The following is a 19,748-nucleotide window of genomic DNA, read 5'->3' as shown; positions in this document are numbered from 1 at the left end:
CCTCCATCTACGCCAAATCCTGCCCCAGGAGGCTAGTGTGGCTCCTCCCCCTGCCCCCCAGGTAGTTTCTAGGTTCAGGCCCAGGCAGGGGTGCTTTGTCACCTCCCTTTGTAGTACTTCACGTCTGCCAGGTTTCAGCAGCGTGTCACGGCCTCGTGGCTGGCTGTGGCCCTCCTGCCCCGACACTCAGCCTGCGCTCGACTCAGCTCCCGGACAGAGCATTTGCACAGCGTGTGCTCTGTCCTGACTAAAAGACGAGCTAAAGCAACGGACAGAAACTAAGGTGCCAGGCCATAGTGACTGTATGGACAGTAAGGACCATAGAGCTCAGAAACATCGTGAGGGAGGGGTGTGTGTACGTCTTGAACCCGTGCCTGTGTGTGAGGGGGGCGGCTGGCTGTGTGGGTCGGTGGCTGGCTCTGGGTCTGTCCTTTCACCTCTGATGCCGTCTTCCCGAAACCCTCCCGCAGGCTCTGTCCACGCCACGTCGGTAGCAGCCTCCAGAGTGGAGCAGGCACTGTCGGAAGTGGCGTCGTCTCTGCAGAGCAGCACCCCCAAGCAGGGCCCGCTACACCCCTGGATGACGCTGGCGCAGATCTGGCTCCACGCAGGTACCGCTCCGCCCCTCAATCCCACGCCCACCTGCCGCTCTGCCAGAGGGGAGCTTGCGGCCTGGGCCGCAGGGTTTATGCCGTAGCAGGGGCCAGAGATCTACACCCCAGACTTTCTTTGAGGGGGACAGCAGAGCGTGGTGTCCCAGACCCGACAGAGGTCTGGCAGTCCCGCAGCCTTGGAGTGGAGCCTCAGCTCTGCTACTTACCAACAGCTGCATAGGCTGGAGTTGATAGCCTCCCCCCTCAGCCTCGGTTTCCTCGTCCGTACGGTGGGGTTAATAGCATCGTCTCCTAGGGTTGGTGAGCACAGTGCCTGGCACACCCTGGTGGTGAAGTCTAAGAGACCCTGGGAGAGGGGCCAGGTGTCCTGATGACACAGATGTCTTTATCTAAGCCGAGGGGGTGGGGGGGACAGCGTTTTTGATGTCCGAGCTCTCCTTTCTGATGGCGCTCCTGGTAATCCTCAGAGAGCGAGGCAGGTACCAGCAGCTGCCGAACTGGAAACTAGCCCAGAAGGCAGGTGTGACTGCCCCTCCTCCAGTTTCACATGGCTGCTTCTGCATAGCTAGGAAGTCGCTACAATAAATCCAGCCTGCAGACATTTTAGCAATGGGAATCCCACTATACAGAGCAAATGGTGGCTATTGATGTGCTTACATATTTATAGTTCCATAGGAAAGATAACTTCTGTTTCTCAAGTTTTACCCCTTGATCTGCAAGGCCTTCCCAGGCTCAGCTCTCAGGGTGCACGGCAAAAGCCCAGGTTTGGCTGCAAAAGTGCTTATGACCCACCACTGGCCATCTGTTTACTGCTTTTTTGCCAAGGCTAACTGTATGATGTCCAACCTTGTTTGGAACCTTCGTGTAAGAAACACGATTGGATTTACCTGGGTTTGGCATGTCCCAGAGCCGAGCTCAGTCAACCGCTTCCGTGTTGGCATCTTTAATTGAGCCAAAGCAACCACTGTAAATTAACAAATTATGTTCTTCTAAGCAGAAATACAAAAGAGGGCTGATTCACGAATGTGCTGATTGTTCTTGCTGTGCAGATGCTGGCCAGCGTTCAGCCTCTTACTGGGTTCTAGACAGGCTGACTTAAGGGCCCGGGGAGCAGCAGTCTTGCCTTCCTCTGCGGCTCTCTTGAAGAAAAGCTGGTCCCCAGTCTAGGACCTGGTGCCTGTCCTACTCAGTCGCCCTCATGAGCAGTGACGGCAAAGGACAAAAAGAGAAGGGGTTCACTTTAGTGTCCAGGCCAGGTGAGACTGGCGGAACCTGCAGGGCCAGTAGAGGGGCAGAGCTGTCCTTCAAAATGGGCGTGAAGTTGAGTTTTTAAAGGGCCAATGTCTACGAAACCACAGGGGCAGAAGGTGATCCTTCTAGGCTGGAAGCAGCTCCCTTGACCTCCCAGGCATTGCTTCTCTTTCCTTAGCTTCTCGGAAAAGCTAAGGACCTTGGTGAGGGTCACTGAGTTCCAGGACCGCTTTGCCCAGTGGCTTGCTGCCCCTCACTCAGTTATCCAGGCTTTGCTCCTCTTGACATGACCCACCATGACTCTTGGGAGGAAATTTTGTAGCTGCTTATTAGAACATTGAAGAACCTGGCAGCTAAGATTCCTTTTGGAGTTATCCTTGAAGTTTTATTAATCGTATGACATCCCTTTATCACTGCCATAGCCTATAGGACAGAATAAAGCTCTCATTGCTATCAATGCGTGTGGCTTTTAACATTCTACGAGTTGGTGGAATTGAATTCTGGAAATGGAATATCATACTTGCCTTAAACTCCAGGCAGTATATAAATCACGCTTATATAGTATGAATGAATGAAGCAAATTATAATCTTTATAGGATTGGTGCTATATTGACTCTTTCAAAGCACTGACTTTGAGTCAAGATTAGAATCGTATCATATATTCAGTATGGTCTTTGAAGAGGTAAACGCAGAAGGAATTCATAAAATAAACTTCCACTGAACTGTAAGGTTTTACCGTATGTGGTTTGAGCTTTACTGCTCTGGGTGGCAAACTAAAAGTGACTCACATTTTTTGACAACTTATGGAAACCAGGTAACATCTGCGTCCATCATCAGCTCTAACAATACTGCCAGATTCTGTAAATGTCGCAAGCTTTGGAAGAAACTTGATCAAGGCCTCACACCCAAGGCCATGGTGTTTCTGTGGCATTTGTGGGTCTCTTCTCTCCTGATTGTTTTTTCTCGCGAGCTGAGTGTAGCGGGAGCTTGTGGTGGAGGCCCGTGCTGGAGGTGGCCCCAGATTTGAGGCTGGCAGGTAAGGCCACTCTGAGACGACCTCAGATTTCCAGCCTATTATATGAGCAGGTCCCTGAGCCACTTGTGTGTCATTTGAGTGGCAAAGAGATCATGACTAGGACACCTGAGCCTCTGGCTGCTCCGTGAGGAAATCAGCCCACAGGCCCAGTGGGGAGCACAGACCCAGGAGGTCCAGGGATGCTTGACCATCCGGGGTCCCTCCCGTCCTGTGTGGTGGGACCCATGCCCTGGGCGCCCCTTCCCTCTGTACCTCGTCCTCCTTCCTGGACACTTCTGACCCCAGGGCCTCAGGCTCCTCACAGGATACCTGGTGGCCAACCGGCATGGGTTGTACATGTTTTGTTGCTTGGTTTGTTTGGACCCATGTGACAATTTTATTTAAATTATTTTTGAAAAAATAATACATGCACATGATACACAGTTTAAAAGGCACAAAAGACGTGAAATGAGAGGCTTCCTGCCATCCTGTCAGTCGCACTTCCCCACGGCAACCACCGTTAGTGTGTGCACACCTGTCGGGGTGTAACACTCGCTGGAGATCGTTGCCTGTCGGCGCATCAGAGAGTAAATCCGTTGTATGATTTTACCATAATTTAACCGGTAGTCCACTGATTAACATTTAGATTATTTCTAGTATTTTGCTGCTACAGACAATGCGTCAATGAGTAGCCTTCTATAGATTGTTCTGTACCTGTAAGGTAAACTCCTAAAAGTGGAATTGATGGATCAAATGGTGCATACTCTTTAATTTTGGTAAATTTTGTCACATGGCCCTCCACAGAATTGTGCCAGTTTGCATTCCAGTCAACGAGGTGAGAATGCCCATTTTCTCACTTTCTTTATAACACAGCAAATTATCAAACTTCAAGATCTTTGCCAATCTGATAGGTGAAAATGGTATTTCAGTTGTCTGCTCATGGCTTCTGCCCATTTATCTTCTTAGATACTGAGCTTTTCTTTTTGAGTTGTAAGCACTTATTATGTGTCAAAGAAATTTGCCTTGTGTCATATGTGCTATAAGTATTGCCCCCCATTTTAATTTTGTTTGTGTTTTGGGGTTTTGTTGGGGGCTTTTTGCCAAATTTTTTTTTTTTTTTACATTTATCAGTCTTTTCCTTATAGCATCTGGTTATCACATGATATTTAGAAAGAAACTACCCATTTTTATGGTCTCTTTTCCTGAAAGTTCCAAGTATCTTCTAGTGCCATTTGTATATACACCATCTTATAAAGAAGGTCCAAAGGGTTCTTTTCCTCTGTTATGCAGAAGGGAAACCCAGGGCAAATAGAAGCCAGCACCTCTGTGGTCTCACTGGGCAGGAGTCAGGAGAGCTGAATTAGAGCATTTGATGTTTGTTGCACCTTGAGACATATCTCCCTGGGAGTCATACATCGTTTTCTTTAGAATGCACACCTTATCACTGGCCATTGGAAATTCATACATTCACAGTCATTCAGAGTTGAACCAGGGCCTTTCCCAAGCCAAGCAGCTTCTTGGTGTCCATCCTTCAATTTCCACTTCCGGGATGGCAGCTAAAAATGATTTTGCAGTAGGTGGATAATTTCTGCTTGTTACTTACTAATAATTATAGCTTTCACTTTGGCATCTCTCACCGTCGAAACCAACGGCTATTCTTAGATGTGCAAGATCAGATTTTCTGATTTCTGCTGGGAATGTAAAGCTGTGAAACTCTCACAAATTCCTTGGCCCTGGCTGGCCTGTCCCGTTTGCCCTTCCCCCTGCCAGGTTCCTCCCAGCCTCCGGGAGGCTGCATCGGCAGGGTTGAAGGGTAGTGCTGTGGCATGGCCACCATGACAAGATGAAGACAGCTCCCAGACAGGTGGCGTGAGGGTCACTGCACAGGGAGTGCTTGCAGGAGGGAACATGTGGTACCCAGGGGTCAGGCCTGACCTGACACGGTGCCAGGCTCTGTGGGTCAGCCCCGCCAGACCTGCCCCCCTGCTGCCCTGGGAGGCTTTGATTCGTGGTCTACAACCTGCGGGTAGCTGACCTTTACCAAGCACCGTGCATGTGTCAGACCTTATCCTAGGACTTTATGTGACTTAACTTGTTTAGTCCTTGTAATAGCCATATAAGGTATAAATACCCTTTAATCACCCCATTTTACCGATGGAAAAACCAAGACACAGCTCTCACGTCACCTGCCTAAGGTTACATGACTAATAAGTGGAGAAACCAGAATTCAGACCCAACCAGTGTGGCCCCAGAGCCCCAGCCCCTGCCCAGGGCGGGCATTCGGCTATGGAGCGCGCACCCGTGAGCGTCTGTTTACGTGCGTCATCAGGGCGAGGCTCTGGAGCTCAGGGGACAGCAGAGGACACGGGCTCTGCCTTCACGGGGTTTACAGATGCGAAGCATAACGATTGCAGAAGCACTTAATTCCACGGTGCCGAGTACCCCGGAGCAGCAGTGTGGGCTCTGGGAGAACTGGGAACAGAGGTCTTCCCCAGCCAGGACCGGAGGAGGCCTGAGCACGTGGCAGGCGTAGGACACACGGGGACGGGCCTGTGGGCCCCATGAGCCCTGAGGTTAGAGAAATGGCAGGGCCGCAGGGCATGAAGCCTAGAGAGGAAGAATCACGCGGCCGAGGCGAGGCCGGACGAGCCAGCGCCCTGGTGACCAGGTCAGGACCTCTTCCTAAAAGCACTGAAAAGCTGTTGAACGACGGCAAGCAGGGGGATGAGAGGATCAGAGGGAGGTTGCTAAAAGATCCCCCCGCGGAATGTGGGGCACGGAACGGGAGACAGTGCAGTGGGGAGGGAAGGTCAGGAGCTTTGGTCTGCGTGACTGCGGGGAACGGCCCGGCCCGAGGGTGGAGAGCGCGGGACACCCGAGTTGCATTTTCGAGGCAGAACTGATAGGGCTTGTTGACGGGTTAGATGTAGGGGTGAAGGAAAAGGAAGACTCCTGTGTCGGGAGCTGGAGCCAGCGGGTAACTGGTGATTCCTCTTCCTGCCACGGGCAGCCTGGGTGGTGGGAACCGATGGGTAGGGATGGTGGGGGCAGAGAGCAACCAGAGCCCGGCTTGAACTTGGGAGCGACGGGTGCCTGAGGACCCACGGTGAAGGTGGCAGGAAGGCGGCTGGATATGCAAGTCTACGCTTGAGGTTTGGGCTAGAAACATCAAGTTGCAAGTGGGGATTTAAAGCCGAGGGGTGTGACGAGAAGGCCTAAGAAGAGAATGTCGATGCAGAGGGAGAGGGCCAGGCCCCAGACCTCGGCCCCCAGCACTCAAGATTTGGGGAGGAGAGGAAAAGCCAAAGCAACAGAAAGGAAGCGGTCAGCAAGGTGGGAGGGAACCAGGAGACATGTCGTCCTGGCAGCCAAGGGGGTTACGAAGGCGCCCGTGCGGTACCATCGAGGGCTTGGGTTCTGGACTCAGACTCGTTGAAATCCTGGTCCCACCGCCCTAGTGCCCTCCTCTGCAAAATGACGACAGTTTGACCGTCACACAAGATAATGCTTGAGCGTGTTCAACAGGTAGCAAACACTCAATAACTGTTAAAATAATGATTTCTTAATCAGCATTGTATCTTCATTTATTTTTTAAAGGTTATGCTCCGTTTATAGTTGTTAGAAAATATTCCCCACATTGTATAATATATCCTTGCAGCTCATTTTATACCTAATAGTTCGTACCTCTTAGTCCCCTACCCCTCCCTTGCCCCTGCCCCCCTCCCCTCTCCCCATTGTAAAATAATGATTTTTAAGTGCGCGTGGCAGGTAGGAAATGCTGCGGGGGGCCTTGAATAAGGTGGAGACAAAAACATTTGTTGGATCTGGCGTGGGGCGGTGCGGGTGGAGCCGCACTGGCGTGGGCTGCAGGGTGGGTGCGAGTGAGGACGTGGGAGCAGAGGGGCACAGTCCTTGCAGGGAGAGTCCTGTGGAGCGGAGTGGGGACATGAGGGGTCAAGAAGGGGGTTAAAAAGGCTGACGCAGAAGGCTGTTGACTGCTCACGGGGGTCCCTCATCATCCAGAAGAGAAGGGGGGGTCTGTGAAGGCATGAGTCCCTCAAGAAGGCAAGAGAGTGGTGAGGCCCAGGGCACCGGCAGAGGCACCAGCCCTCAGGTGGGTAGAGTATGGGCACAGAGGACAACGCTGGGCTTGTCGCTTTGGCGGCGAGAAGAGGCTCCAGGTCTGCTCTGCCGGCCTCTGCTTTCTCTTGGAATCAAGAGAAATCAAGTCAAGGTCAGCCAGAGGGGTGGGGGGCTTTGGGGAAGGAGCGAGGAGTCAGGAAGACACCTGGGCCAAGGGATAAACACCTGGGCCAACGCAGTGAAAGGACGAGGGCCTAGTCTCACCATCCCATCCACGAAAAGGGATCACTCTTGACAGTGGACACAGCCATTTGCAAACTCGGAAATAAATGTCAGGTGTGCAGCCGAGACCCTGACGGAGGCATTTGGCCGGGCCCTCAGTGAGGACAGGACCTGGGCTGTGTCCCTCGTGGCGACTACAGGCCCCAGCTTGGGGTCTGGCCCAGAGGAGCTCAGGGTAAGACCGACGCATGAAAACAAAATCACTGCCTCCCTTTGCTTCCTGAGTCCCCAGAAAAGAAAGAATAATGAACAGTTCAGGTGAGAGCTGATAAGGATAGAGGCCTGCCCAGGCCTTGGTGACTTGGCCAGGTGACAGGACACTCATCAGTTCACTGACCCCTGTCCTCTTCGGCCCTCGTGCTGGTTTCCACCTGAAAGAGTCATTTGAAGTCGCAGGAGCCTTGCTGCTCCCGGCAGACACCTGCGCCCGGCCCTGGCGCTGCTCTGCCCTCCGCGGCAGAGGCTGTCCCGGGACCAGCTTGCTAAGGTGGTTTCCCAAGTCTCCTCTCTCTAGGGAAGCAGGGTTTGGGGGAAAGGAAATGGTTTCGGGGGGTCAGCAAGTCTGCAGGCCTAACTTCCTGCTGCCTGCAAGACTGAGAGAAGCTGATGGCCCACGCGCCTTTTCCTACATCCCTCTCTGCCAGACCTCTGGTGGAATGGAGGATCTGACGGCACGCACACAGGTACAGCCCTCGGGCCGCCTCTCACGTACACGGCTCCTTTGTGTGAGTTTCACAGAAATGTCCCCTCTGGGTAGGCTAAGCCCCAGGGAGCAGGTGTGCCTTAGCTGAAGGCACCTTGGTGAGAAGAGCTTCCTCGCTTTCCAGGGGCAGATGCAGCCCTACGCCAGGCTCACAGCTGGCCAGCGGGGTCCAGGCTGGCCAGCCCCACTCCACCCGGCGCCTTTGCACGGCGCACGACCCAAGCAGCCCTGAGCCCAAGGCAGGGGCAATGGGAACCGGTTCTCAGCCTTGCGGCCGACGTGAGGCAGGTGCTTGACAAGTGTCAGAAGAGTGAATGAACGAGTGAGGAAACTGGGCCCCGTGCGGGGCTGTGGGTGCGTCCCGCTCCAGGTCCCCCTATCGGGAGCCCCCTTCACCACTGAGGAGGAAAGAGGCCCCGGGCCTTGGCACTATAGCTCAGCCCTTTTCAGACCCCATCTTTAGCTTGGTTTGGCCAACGATTTCGGAAAGCCCTCTGCTCGAGGCGCAACGCAAAGGGGAACGGACTTGATCCCGGCCCTCCAGGGGCACGACCTCTACGGGATAACACCAGTCACGGGAGCAGGAGGCAGCCTGGGGTGAGGGACTTCCCAGAGCACACAGGGCGGTGGAGGGGTGACGCACCCAGGCCTGTCTGGGGAAGACGTGTGCAGGGTGGGGTTTGGGGGGACGTCGTGGGCAGGGTGAGGTTTGGGGGAGCCCAGGGTGAGGAGTGATGGGTCTGCAACAGTACAGGGAAGGCACTTTGGGCAGACGGAACAGCACAGCCGAGGAGTGGAGGTGAGACCGTGAACTGAGCACGGAGGGAGCGAAAAGGTAGCAGGGTCCTAGTTTAGAACGGGAGGCAAAAACATTTGGGTTACATTCACCTGCCACTGGGAACCATTGAGGGTTTGCAAGCGGGGGTGGGGTCGGGGGATATTTCCAGCATTTTTCATAGTAACCTGGTAGCAAGGAGAAGGCAAGGGATTCCAGAGAGGACAGCCAGAGCTTAGTGTGAGCTTCAGAAAGGGGTAGAAAGTGTCCGTGACCCTGAGTGGCACCTTACCTTTGGTTAGAGGCTGTCAGCTGCCAGCGACCAGGACAGACTCTGTCCCTGTGACCTCTTCAGAGAGTGACCCTTCAGAGCCCGCCCTGCAGCGGGGCCTCTGACATTGCACTGAACTGTGTTCTTGTTAGGAGCCGATCAGCTTTAAGTTCCCAGAGCCAGCTTCCCTCTGTGTTGCTGTTCCTTCGGTACAAGCTCTTATATCTCTTAATGAGCTCAAAAGGCCCTTTGTGGGGTTTTTTGCTTTTTTTTGTTTTCACTTGAATTTAGCCCTTGGTGAAGGGGTCAGGGGAGCATCACTTGCTGTGGCTTCTCTGGCCTTTGACTCCTCATCGACCTGGGCCACAGAGATGGTTGCCTTCCTCTGACCTGCAAGCAGTGTCCATTAATCTACAGTCTTTCCGTAAGCACCTACTAAGTGCTAGATCCTGTGCTAAGGGATGCGGAGGTGACGTGGCTGGCAGTTGCTCATAGTTTTAGTGGGAAAAGACAATACCGATCACATTTTTTGGAGGCTTTAGGGAAATAGTACACCTCTGTTTACGTCCTGAGTTCTGAGCCAATTAAGAAAGAGACAGGGAGTGAGATGGAGATCACACTTCCAGCTTTGTGCCCAGGGAGGCTGAATCGGAGAATGCATCGTGACTTCTGGCCTCAGCTGGGCTCCCAGTGCATCACAGCTGGTTGAATTCACCCGTCCCAAATTGCTGGCCTCGCTGTCGCAGGGGCAGAGCCCAGCATCATGCCCGCAGGAGCAAGCCGAGAATGCGGGCATCCAAGGCTCCAGGCTTCCACCCTCTCGGTTGATCCTTACCACTGCCCTTGGAGAGATGCGGGCCAACCTCAGGCCCCACCTGGCAGGTGAACAGGCCCAGAGAAGTTGATGGCCTTGCCCAAGGTCACACACAAGGCCTGGGCGCAGGGACCGAACCCTCCATGTTCCCCTGACACTGGCTGACCAACGGGGTACCCTAGAGCCCTGGGGTCCCCAGTGCTGCCCCAGAGACCCAGAGAGGGGGCCAAACCAAGAGGGAGGCCAGCTGTCCACTCTCAAGATCTCTTTGGAGGAAAGAGGCTCCACTGGGGAAAAATGGTTTGAAAATCACCCCAGCCCGTTGCGCCTGTGTCCTTCTGTTTGATCTTAAAACGGAGGGATCAGGGAGCAGCGCAGGCCGTGCACCCCCTGCCCCTCTGCCTCGGGAGCGCAGGCCTCCGCAGTGACGTGAGCCTGCCCCTACGACTTGGACAGCACGGCAAAGAAGTCCTCGGGGGTCTGGATCCTCTCTCCCACCTTCGCAATCATGACTCAGCTCAGCCCCCGTCATCTGTTTCCTCATCACGAGGAGGGAGCAGAGGCACCAGACCTGTAGCCGAAGACATGGAACCAAGAAGACACTCGGTCCCGTGTTTGTTTTCACGGGGACCCACACAGAACAGGGTGTCATCTACATCGTTGTGTTGGTGTTTAAGGCTCCCCCCACCCTGCCCCGCTGCAACATACACCTTGATTCTTATTATAAAAACTCTGGGGACCTCCCTGGTGGTCCAGTGGCTGGGAGTCCGCCTTCCAGTGCAGGGCATGCGGGTTCGATCCCTGGTCGGGGATTTCACATGCTGCGGGGCAGCTAGGCCCGCGCGCCACAGCTAGAGAGGAGTCCGCACGCCGCAGTGAAGAGCCTGCATGCCGCAACTAAGCCCCGAAGCAGCCAAAAAACAAATAAATGAAAATAAAATAAAATAAATTTTAAAAATTAAAAACAAAACAAAGCTCTGGAATCATTTAGTCCCCCCTCTCCCAAGTTGGCCTTTTTTCTGGAGCGATCTAGATGGGAGAGGCCTGTGGTGTCTCACCCACCCACAGGCAGCCCTGGGACCTTGGAAATGAACACGAACTCACCCCCAAAGGGAAGCAAGTCAGGAGGCAGCATACAGTGGGAGGAACGTTCTGTATCACTGCCCCCGCAGCCACCAGGCTCCGGAACCTGGAACTGCCAGATACACCCCGGACTCTTCTGGCGGGAGCTTGGAGAGAGTCGTGTTACTGGCAGACGGCAGGCAGCCCTGCGTGTCTATCTCCCAGGAGGGCAGGTTTTGCAGAGGCCCAGGCGGAAGGACAGGCGCGTGTGGTCTTTGTTCCTGCAGAGGCCCCGTGTGTAGTAGGTGCTCAGTAAGTACCTCGAGAGCGGAGTCTCGGAGGACGTGAGGCAGGCGCAGGGCCGGCCCGGCCACACTTAGAGCTCAGTTGTATGTGAGTGTCCGAGTTTCCAGGTCTGAGCGGCTGGGCCTCTCCCCGCAGGTCCCCGGGCTAGCCCATCACCTCTGCTCCCTGTTGAGGGGGACTGACGGCAAGAAGCACAGATGGGGTTCAGGGCGGGTCTGTGCCTCCCCCGGGCTTGCTCGTGGCCTGAGGAGTCAGTCACTGGTGTGACTGTGGTCACCAGGGAAGTGAGGTGCTTAGGAGAGGGACATCCAGTGGCATCGACACTGACCACCCCCTGTCCAGAATTTCCAGTCTCCGCGCCTGAAGCTGGAGGTGGGGAGGTAGAAGGGTGGATGTCAGCAGGACGTGCTTTCCGGGGGCATAGCCAGGACCCCTCACAAAATGTCTCTAGGGACACAACCATCAGAGGGATACCCAGGCTGGGCTCCCCTTCCAGCTGGGGGGGAGGTGGGGCGGGGTCAGAGGTAGCTTCCGGGTGTGGTGGCCATTGAGCTGGGCCTTAAAGGGGGTACAGGGGTGACACCATCGGGGCGGAGGCAAGAGAATAAACAAAAGCCCAGGGAAACAGCGGCGGCTTAACATGGCAGAGCCCGGGGGTATAGGAAGAAGTAGGAACACAGGTTAGTAGGGGTGGTAGAGACAGTCACCAAGGGCTCCGATGCCAGGCAAAGGGGTCTGGATGTTATCTGGAGGCAGGGGAGACACTGTTCTCTGTAGAGAGCTGAGAGCACAGCCGCAAAGCCACGCCTGCCTATACCTTGCCCTGGGACCTCGGACAAATTGCTCAGCCTGTCTGTGGTGCAGTTTCCTCGTCTGCATAATGGGGATAAAATAACAGTACCTAGTGGATCACTGTGCAGATAAAAGCAGAAATGAGAGCACTTCTTTGCACAAAGTACGTGTTTGATGATTATTAGCTACTGTTATCATTACTGTTACCGTTCATTCATTCGCAGCCATTTCCTGCGCTCTGGCTGCCAGGCACTCATCCAGTCACTGGGGACACAGCAGTGAATAGTGTGAAGCTGGTGGCCTATGTTCTAGAGGGGGCCCCCAGACCGTGAGTGAGACAAACAAGGTGAGGCTGGTATTGACCGGAAAAGAAAGCAGGGAAAGGAACTGGGTCGTGCTGGGTCAGGACGGGGTAGGGGAGCAGCAGTTTTAGGTGGGACGGTCAGCAAAAGCCTCCCAGAGGCCGTTCCGGGGAAGACTGAAGAGGGTGAGGGGTGCACAGGAGTGGAACGCTTTTCAGCAGGGTGGTGACCCCACCGGAGCTTTGCCTGGAGAGGTTGGTCTGTCAGTGGCTGCGCGGGACAGAGGGGCTGCAGGAGAGATGGGAGGGGAGTGAGGAAAAAAGTCAACATTTTCTATTTCTTTTTATTGTGTTCTTCTATCATTCCTATTCTCGTGTGCCTTCCGTTACACACATGTGCATATACACGTAACTTGGAGATATGGGCACAAAACATCCTTCTCTGCCAGGAGTGGAGGCCAGCGGTCAGGGCAGGAGCGGGCGAGGAAGGGGCTGCCCCGGAGGTGGGAGGAGGGGTCCGTGGGCCCGGAGCACAGCGGCCACCTGAGCGGGGCTCTGGGCGGTGGTCTTGACAGGTGTGGCTGAGGAGGGAGAGGAGTCTTCCCACATCCAGCCAACTCAGGCCCTACATTGGAGAGGCGGTGGGGCCGTGACCTCAGGGCCCCCAGGAGATGAGGGATCTGAGTGGACCTGGGGACAGCTGGGGGCACTGGACGTGCATGATGGAAGCCAGGACTACAGAGCAATTAGGGACCCTCCACGTAGGCGTGGGAGACTTGAGGCCTGAGATTGGAGGAGAGCTCATTTTCCTGCTTTTTGGAAAGTGATGGCTCGTCAGTGTTATACAGTTACTAGTCCCCCCGGTGCAGTGGCTTTCCCTGGTCGGTCCAGGGCAGGGTCTGATGGAGCAGCGATTTCATTCCGTGCCCATAGCATCCACTGCCTGCTGGCCTTGTCACATTTCCTGCCATCCGGGGAACCAGCCCGAGAGCAGAGCCGCTGCCCTGTGAGGGGCTGTGCACCTCTGGTTTGCCTGTCCTTGGGTTCATCCAGCCCTTCTTCTGTGGTTGTCAGAGCTGAGGGCAGTTGTCCCTGGTGGGCCCTGAGGATGCGTGACCTCCGAGGTGGGGGGCAGGGCCCAGGCAGGCCTCACTTCCCTCTCATCGGTGGTGACAAGTGTCCCCTCCAAGGCCGCACGGCCTTGACTCGAGTGCCTGTGAACAGTGGGCGGGAAGGACCGTCAGCCCGCGGCTGTTTCCACTTGGGGTTGGGGGCTAGGCTGGCTGGCTCTGGGCCTGCGTACTCCAGGTGGGCCCCTGCCAGACTCCCATGGTGGAGGGGAGGCGATGTCCCAGGGCCTCTGAAGGGCAGTGACCCAGGACAGCATTTGCCTGTGCTCTCCTCCTCACAGCTGAAGTCTACATTGGCATTGGGAAGCCGGCAGAAGCCACAGCCTGTACCCAAGAGGCTGCCAACCTCTTCCCGATGTCCCACAACGTCCTGTACATGCGAGGCCAGGTTGCCGAGCTCCGAGGAAACAGCGAGGAGGCCCGGCGGTGGTACGAAGAGGCCTTATCCATAAGCCCCACCCACGTGAAGAGCATGCAGCGGCTGGTGAGTCTGAGCGCTGGCGGGGCCTCCAGCCCTGGACCAGGGGTCCCCTGGGAAGCAGCACATAGTTCTTGACCCTCAAACCCTGTTGCCGTTCCAAAGGCCAGATGCACTTGGCCTGCCAGGCTGTCAAGGTGCATAAAGCCAGCGAGCGCCGTTCCTATTGTAGTTTACACACATGGAGCTCATAGGAATTGGCAGCGCACAGCCTCAGCGACCCTACCTGGGGGTCCTGATCGGTGTGAGAGGGGAGTTTTGAGTCAGCGGTCTCCGGCCAGCAGTCCAAGCCACCTTGTGGCTCTGGATTTAATAAAGACATATTTGTGGCCCTGGGCACTGTCATTGTCATCTTGGTCTCCGAGATGCTTATAGCAGCCACCTTGGGGGTGTCCGCACCTTGGGGAGCCTTCAGTACAGAAGTCAGAGCACTTTACCTCCTGGAGGGCTCTCTTACCTTGAGGGAGCCGAGACCCCAGCCTGTCTCTGAGGCCGCTGGCTAGTGGGAGCATCCTGTCAGGGGACGGGGGCAGCCCTACTGCGCCCAGAGGACCCAGGTAAGTCACCGCAGCGTCCACACTGCATACAGGTGTGGTGGCTCTGAAGCCGCACACCCCCCTCCTCTGGGTGCCCGGCCAGGAGCCCGGGGCTGCCCCACTGCTCCGCTCCCTTCCTTGCCTGGGAGTTGGCCACCCGACCACCTCGGTTTCAGTTGGGCGGGGTCCGCTAGACCACTCTGCAGAGCTCTGAGAACACACGTGGGGCACAGAGGCTGCACAGGAGCCGCCCGTCTGCTGTCCCCTTCCTGCGAGAGTCTGGACGGAGACTTGGAGATGAACCGGGTCCAGGGAGCGGGTGAAAAGCCGCTTTCTCTGGGCCTGTCGGCCAGACTTAGCTTCTGAATTTGTGTTTCATTCTTAGCGGTAGGACATCTCTGATTTCTTGAGCCATGGGAAGGGAAAAGCCCGTAATGCAGCCGAGGTGTCCTTCAGGTGGGCAGCCCTCGGGAGCCCAACGTGTATGATCGGGGGGTGTGACATGGAGGAACGGGCACCAGACGAGGTGTCCAGGGACAGAGTTCTGGCCCTGCCGTGTCACTCGCTCGCTCTCTGACTTTGGGGAAAGCCCATAAGCTCTCCGCACTCGGTTTCCTTGCTGTAAAATGAAAACATTCAACTAGATAGGCTGTGAGTTTCTGTCCAGTGCTAAGAGGATACGGTTTTGTAACCAATAAGTAAAATGTTCTCCAGAGGGTCCCAAAGGCTTTGTTCTCTCACCATTGCTCACAGTAACATCATCGCAAAATGTAGACGGAGCTGAGCAGTAACTACTGGTTTTCAGCAGAAGAGGGCCCAGGTGCCCAGCATTAGGAACCATGGGAAACGTATGCTTCTGAGTCAGATCTGGGTTCAAACTCAGCCCTGTCCCTGCCCCCGGGACACCTTGGGCTAGTCACTTAACCTCTAAGAGCCTCGGTGGGTGTTTCTGTGCATTGAGCTGTTCCTTACCCAGTTCATTTGTGAGAACAACATGAAATGATTTACATAACAAGGCCAGCAGAGCTCCGGGCACCTAGTAGGTGCTCATTAAATAGAAAACTGAAGACAGTCATTTTCAGTTTTAAAAATAAATCAGACCTTGTAATAATTACAATCATTTAATTTTCAACTTCCCTTTATGAGCATTTTGTAGTTCAATACAGCTTTATAAATAATTTTACCTATTCTCCAAACATTCGTTTGTTTGATTAAAAATATTCCATGGCTTTTCATTTTTGTCTCACTATTGTAAGAGGAATTTGTAAAGAGCTTTTGAGATCTCCCTGCTTCTGCTGAAGTATCACAGAAGAGGTATAATCAACACCGAGTACCCAGCCTTTTTATTAAAAAGAGGCAGCGTGTTTCTACCCCGGGGCCTATGAATTATTCAGAGAAGTATTTCTTGTTCGTCCCCAAGGGGAACACATGAGACAAAAGATCAAATAGGAAAATCGCACCGGGAAAGTTTTCTGTTTCACCTTTGGAGCTTGTCAAGACACCTGAGCTCCCTGCCAAATGCCAGACGCTTTCCTTTCTGAAAGGAGCAGCAGTGAGCCCAGCGGAGGAGAGCTGGTGAGCGAGGGCCGGGTGATGGAGGGGCCTTGCCTGTTGCATCCAGGGCAACGACCGAGCCTTCTCTGGCCTGGAGACATTAGCTGCCTTGGAGGTCTCACCAGGAGAAAATTGCGATAAGAGTAAACTCTTAAGACTTCTCCACGCATCCTGATACATTCAAAAACTATCCAGACTGGAGGCAGATTGAGACCAACAGGCCAACAAATTTGAGTTCAGATTCTCGTGGTCCGAAACTGCCCAGTGACTGTGCTTGTTGTGGGTCCCAAAGGGTGGCTTGGCCGGTTCCTTCTTGGTGACCTCATAAATGATGCATGCTGGCCTGCGTCCTCCCAGCCCAGCCACAGCTGGCGGGAGCCCCGCTGCAGCCAAGGTCAGCTTCCCCCCCCACCGGTGCTGCCAACTCACCTGGTGCCCATGGAGGGGCAGCCCCTGGAACCCAGGCCCCCAGCCCTGAAACATCACAACCCCCTCTTTCCTGCCTCCCACCCCAGCTGCACAGGAAAGCTCTGTTTCTTTGGCTCACCCTCTTTGTGCATAAAGAGGCATAATCTTAGCCCTAGACACAAATGAAGCATGGGAAGGGAAACCTCTTACTGAGTCACAGAAGGTCCTGCCTCTACCCTCGTGGCAGCCAGACTGGTCTGCAAGCCCCTAAGTGAAGACGAAGTGTCAGCAGGGAGATCAGAGGCCGTCTTTTTACCAGGCGACGTCCAAGGGAAGAGTCGGGGGCTCTAGACTTACGGGGCAGAGGAGGCGGAAACAGACATGGGCGTTGGCACCTGCCTAGCTCTCAGGAGTGGGGTGCGCAAGTGACAGGGTGGGCCAAGGAGGCCTGGCCGCCAGGCCACGGCGAGGGTCATAGGTCAAGACTAGAAGGAGATTGAAGGACCTGAACAGCAGAGAGCACCACCCCAAAGAACCAGCCAAGGGGGTTCCAAGGGAAGGAACCGACTGCAGGCAGATTGCAGGTCATGGGAAAAGCCCAGAGGATAGAAAGTGCATCTGCGTCAACCCTGATGCTCAGAGAGGAAGGAGAGGGCCCGAGGGACAGTTGGAGGGAGCCGATTTGAAGGAAGGGAGCCACGTTGTGTGTCGCGGGTGGAGACCAGGGGCTGACGGTGGCCACGGAGAACGGTTAGCAGTCGGGGTGTGAGCTTGTTCCCTGAGGAATGCGTGTTTCCTACCTTCTAGGGCAGGTGAGTGGGAGCATGTGCCACCGCCCAGCCCAGCTCGTAGGAGAGGCACGATTTCAGAGAAATGCAAACACGTTAATATTGTTAAAAAGCAATAACGACTTGGAGGCAGATGGTATTCATTCAAGTATTAAATGTATAAAAGTTAATACGAGGTCAGACTTGACAACAGAAACGTAAATTAAACCCCAGTGAAAATTGACAGTTTTCTAATAGTTTCAGCCTTCACAGATGTGTTTAAATTCACATACAGGGCAAAGAAGGAAGAGAAATAATGTGTTTAATATTAATAATGAGTTAGCATAAGACAAGAGAGCCGAGTGTGGGCAGATAGTAAGGGAGCCGTGAGCTGACGGGATAAGGAATTACAAAGTGATGTTGTTGACAAGAGGAGGGAATCATAGAGTGATCAGACTTTTTTCCAGAAAATCTAAAGGCCTATTTTCGTATCATTTTTGCATAAGTGTATACCTTTACATACATTTGCATGCCATGGTCAAAAGCCTTTCACTCCCAGGACCCGAGATAAATTAATGAAACATAGAGCAGCTGTTTCCACACCAGTAACCCTGTAATCAGGAGGAGGGGGTAGGGGAGGGAAATGGGGCTCACGGCGGACTAAGGGCAGAGGAACGGCCTCTGGGTGATACCACCCAGGCCAAGGACAGGCACGGACTCAGGGTAGACAGGGACACGACGACCAGGACAGAGACAGGCTCTGCAAACAGGACCACCTGCTTGCCCTCTGATAACGTCATCAGCCTGGGCTCCCGAGGGCAGTGTGTGAGATAGGAGGGTAAGAAAGGAACAGAGCCTTCAAGAGAGAGATGAACGCGGAAGGAAGCCAGAAAGGCTGTGTGCAGGGAGCTGGTGTTGGTAAGACTAGAGGGGAAAATACTGCTGAGAAAGTAACTTATCCTGGAACACATTACCAATGAACTCGACAGGTCGAAAAGAGGTGTGAAACAGAAGCAGATGGTGGGGGTCGCCCAGGGCGTGCTGGGGGCCGGGGCCGCACGTGGAGGAGAGGGAGACAGCTGTGCTCTGCTCGGGCGGCTTTGGGGAGGGTGTGAGCTGGAGAGGGGCTGGGCCCGGAGGGCCCCACTCGCGCCCCAACCTCGCCCTGCAGGGAAGGAAGAGGACTGACGTGTCCCCAAGGGATGGGCCTCCAGCTACGGCAAGATGAGGGTCTCTCAGAGCTAATGCCGAAGCGGGGAGAAACCAGAGGGAAAGCACCAGGGACCACGCCCTTGGATGTCGCAGGTCCCACGACAAGGCTGGACACCTGGACAGGGACAGAGGCCATCCGTCCTTCAAAGGAGGGTAGCTAGGAGACCGGGGGTGGGCAGTGTGAATTTCACCCGCTCTGCCACAGGAAGTAGTGAGAAAGGCCCACTGGTGGAGCTTCCCAAAGAAAGGGGAGGACGATGGGGAGTCGGAGGCCAGGGGTCGGGTCCCAGGGGTCCACCCAGGAGTGGGGCGGAGGCCTCCCTGCCTCAGCCTGAGGGCCCTGTGATGGTGGATTGTATGAATAGTTCGGCAAGGACCCCCAGGGAGGCTGCAGGGGGTTCCTGCTCAGTGGAAAGACACTTTGGGGGCTATTGTAGGTGGCCAGTTGAATAATAGAATAGGCTTTTTGTTTGGGGCATGAAGGGTCCAAAAGTGCTGGTTGACCTCTGTGGATGAGGCGTGAAACACCCCTCACCCCACACCCCAGTTCAATCCAGACAGCTCCAGGCTAAAGATTTCAGCACAGGTGTCTTCGAGGGTTTCCTCCGTGATCTTAACATTTTCAGAAACATCAGAAATCTGTAGTGACATCAAGTGTGAGAACTTCAGAACGGGTGCTGCAGTTCTGTTCCGGGAGCACATTAGTAGCAAAGGCTGGCAGAGAACGGCCGCGCTGTCGGAAAAGTGCATTCTGTTATGAAATACCCAGAGGCACGCCACGTTGGCGGGAGGTCTAGAAGGAGGGCCTGAAATGTGCGGTGCAGTGGGACAAGTCTTCTGGATGGTTACTACACTTTAAGTTGGTTTCACAGCTCTAAAGTTTGAGCCGGAAGCATCCCAACAAGGCTAACGACATTGCTCGGAGATGGCGGCAGCTCTTCTGAAGTTCAAAGAGGGACCTGAAGTCAGAGCTCTCTTTAAACTGTCCTCAAGCTTACACGCTTGTCTACTGTGTGAAAATACTTCATCCCATTGCGCATGACGAGCCAGAAGGGTGGCAGGCAGGGCAGGTTTGAATCAAGGGAAAGAGGTGACTCTGGCTTGCCTGGGGCAGCTTGCACTGCTAAATTATGAAACTTTGGTGTTTTTCTCTCTCTCTCTCTTTTAAAGTGTTTCATGAGATTTGGAGGAAATTGCTTGTGTCTATTTTATGATTTAGAAGCATGTTTTCCAGTTGATGCCCCTATTGGAGGAGATGCAGCATGAAGTCGTGAACTTTTCAGGGTGATTCCAGAGGCGGCAGCTGTCTGTGTATCTGTCTAGCTTATCCATCAGTTTAGTAAGGGGTACCCAGGGCCCAGGGCACAGACAGGGCAGGGCTCCGCCTCTTTCCC

At 54.4% G+C, this 19,748-nt stretch overlaps 1 protein-coding gene across 18 annotated transcripts in view; it reads left to right on the top strand.

Annotated features, from left to right (window-relative positions):
- The window catches only part of TTC7B (tetratricopeptide repeat domain 7B), a 249,175-nt gene that overhangs the window by 201,178 nt on the left and 28,249 nt on the right, over window positions 1–19,748 (top strand). For 16 of the 18 annotated variants that reach the window (XM_024130960.3, XM_024130959.3, XM_028496321.2 and 13 more), the window contains 2 exons: window positions 471–611; window positions 13,681–13,883. In XM_024130960.3, the coding sequence (XP_023986728.1) occupies window positions 471–611; window positions 13,681–13,883 (344 nt within the window). Of the gene's footprint in view, window positions 1–470; window positions 612–13,680; window positions 13,884–19,748 lie in introns of those variants that run through there. The other 2 variants (XR_008618724.1, XR_008618723.1) reach the window with 2 other exon arrangements.

This window comes from Physeter macrocephalus, chromosome 11 (assembly GCF_002837175.3).
Source record: "Physeter macrocephalus isolate SW-GA chromosome 11, ASM283717v5, whole genome shotgun sequence".
In the NCBI taxonomy this organism is placed as follows: domain Eukaryota; kingdom Metazoa; phylum Chordata; class Mammalia; order Artiodactyla; family Physeteridae; genus Physeter; species Physeter macrocephalus.
The sequence above is the reverse complement of the archived record's forward strand: the minus strand, read 5'-3'. Positions and strand labels throughout refer to the sequence as shown.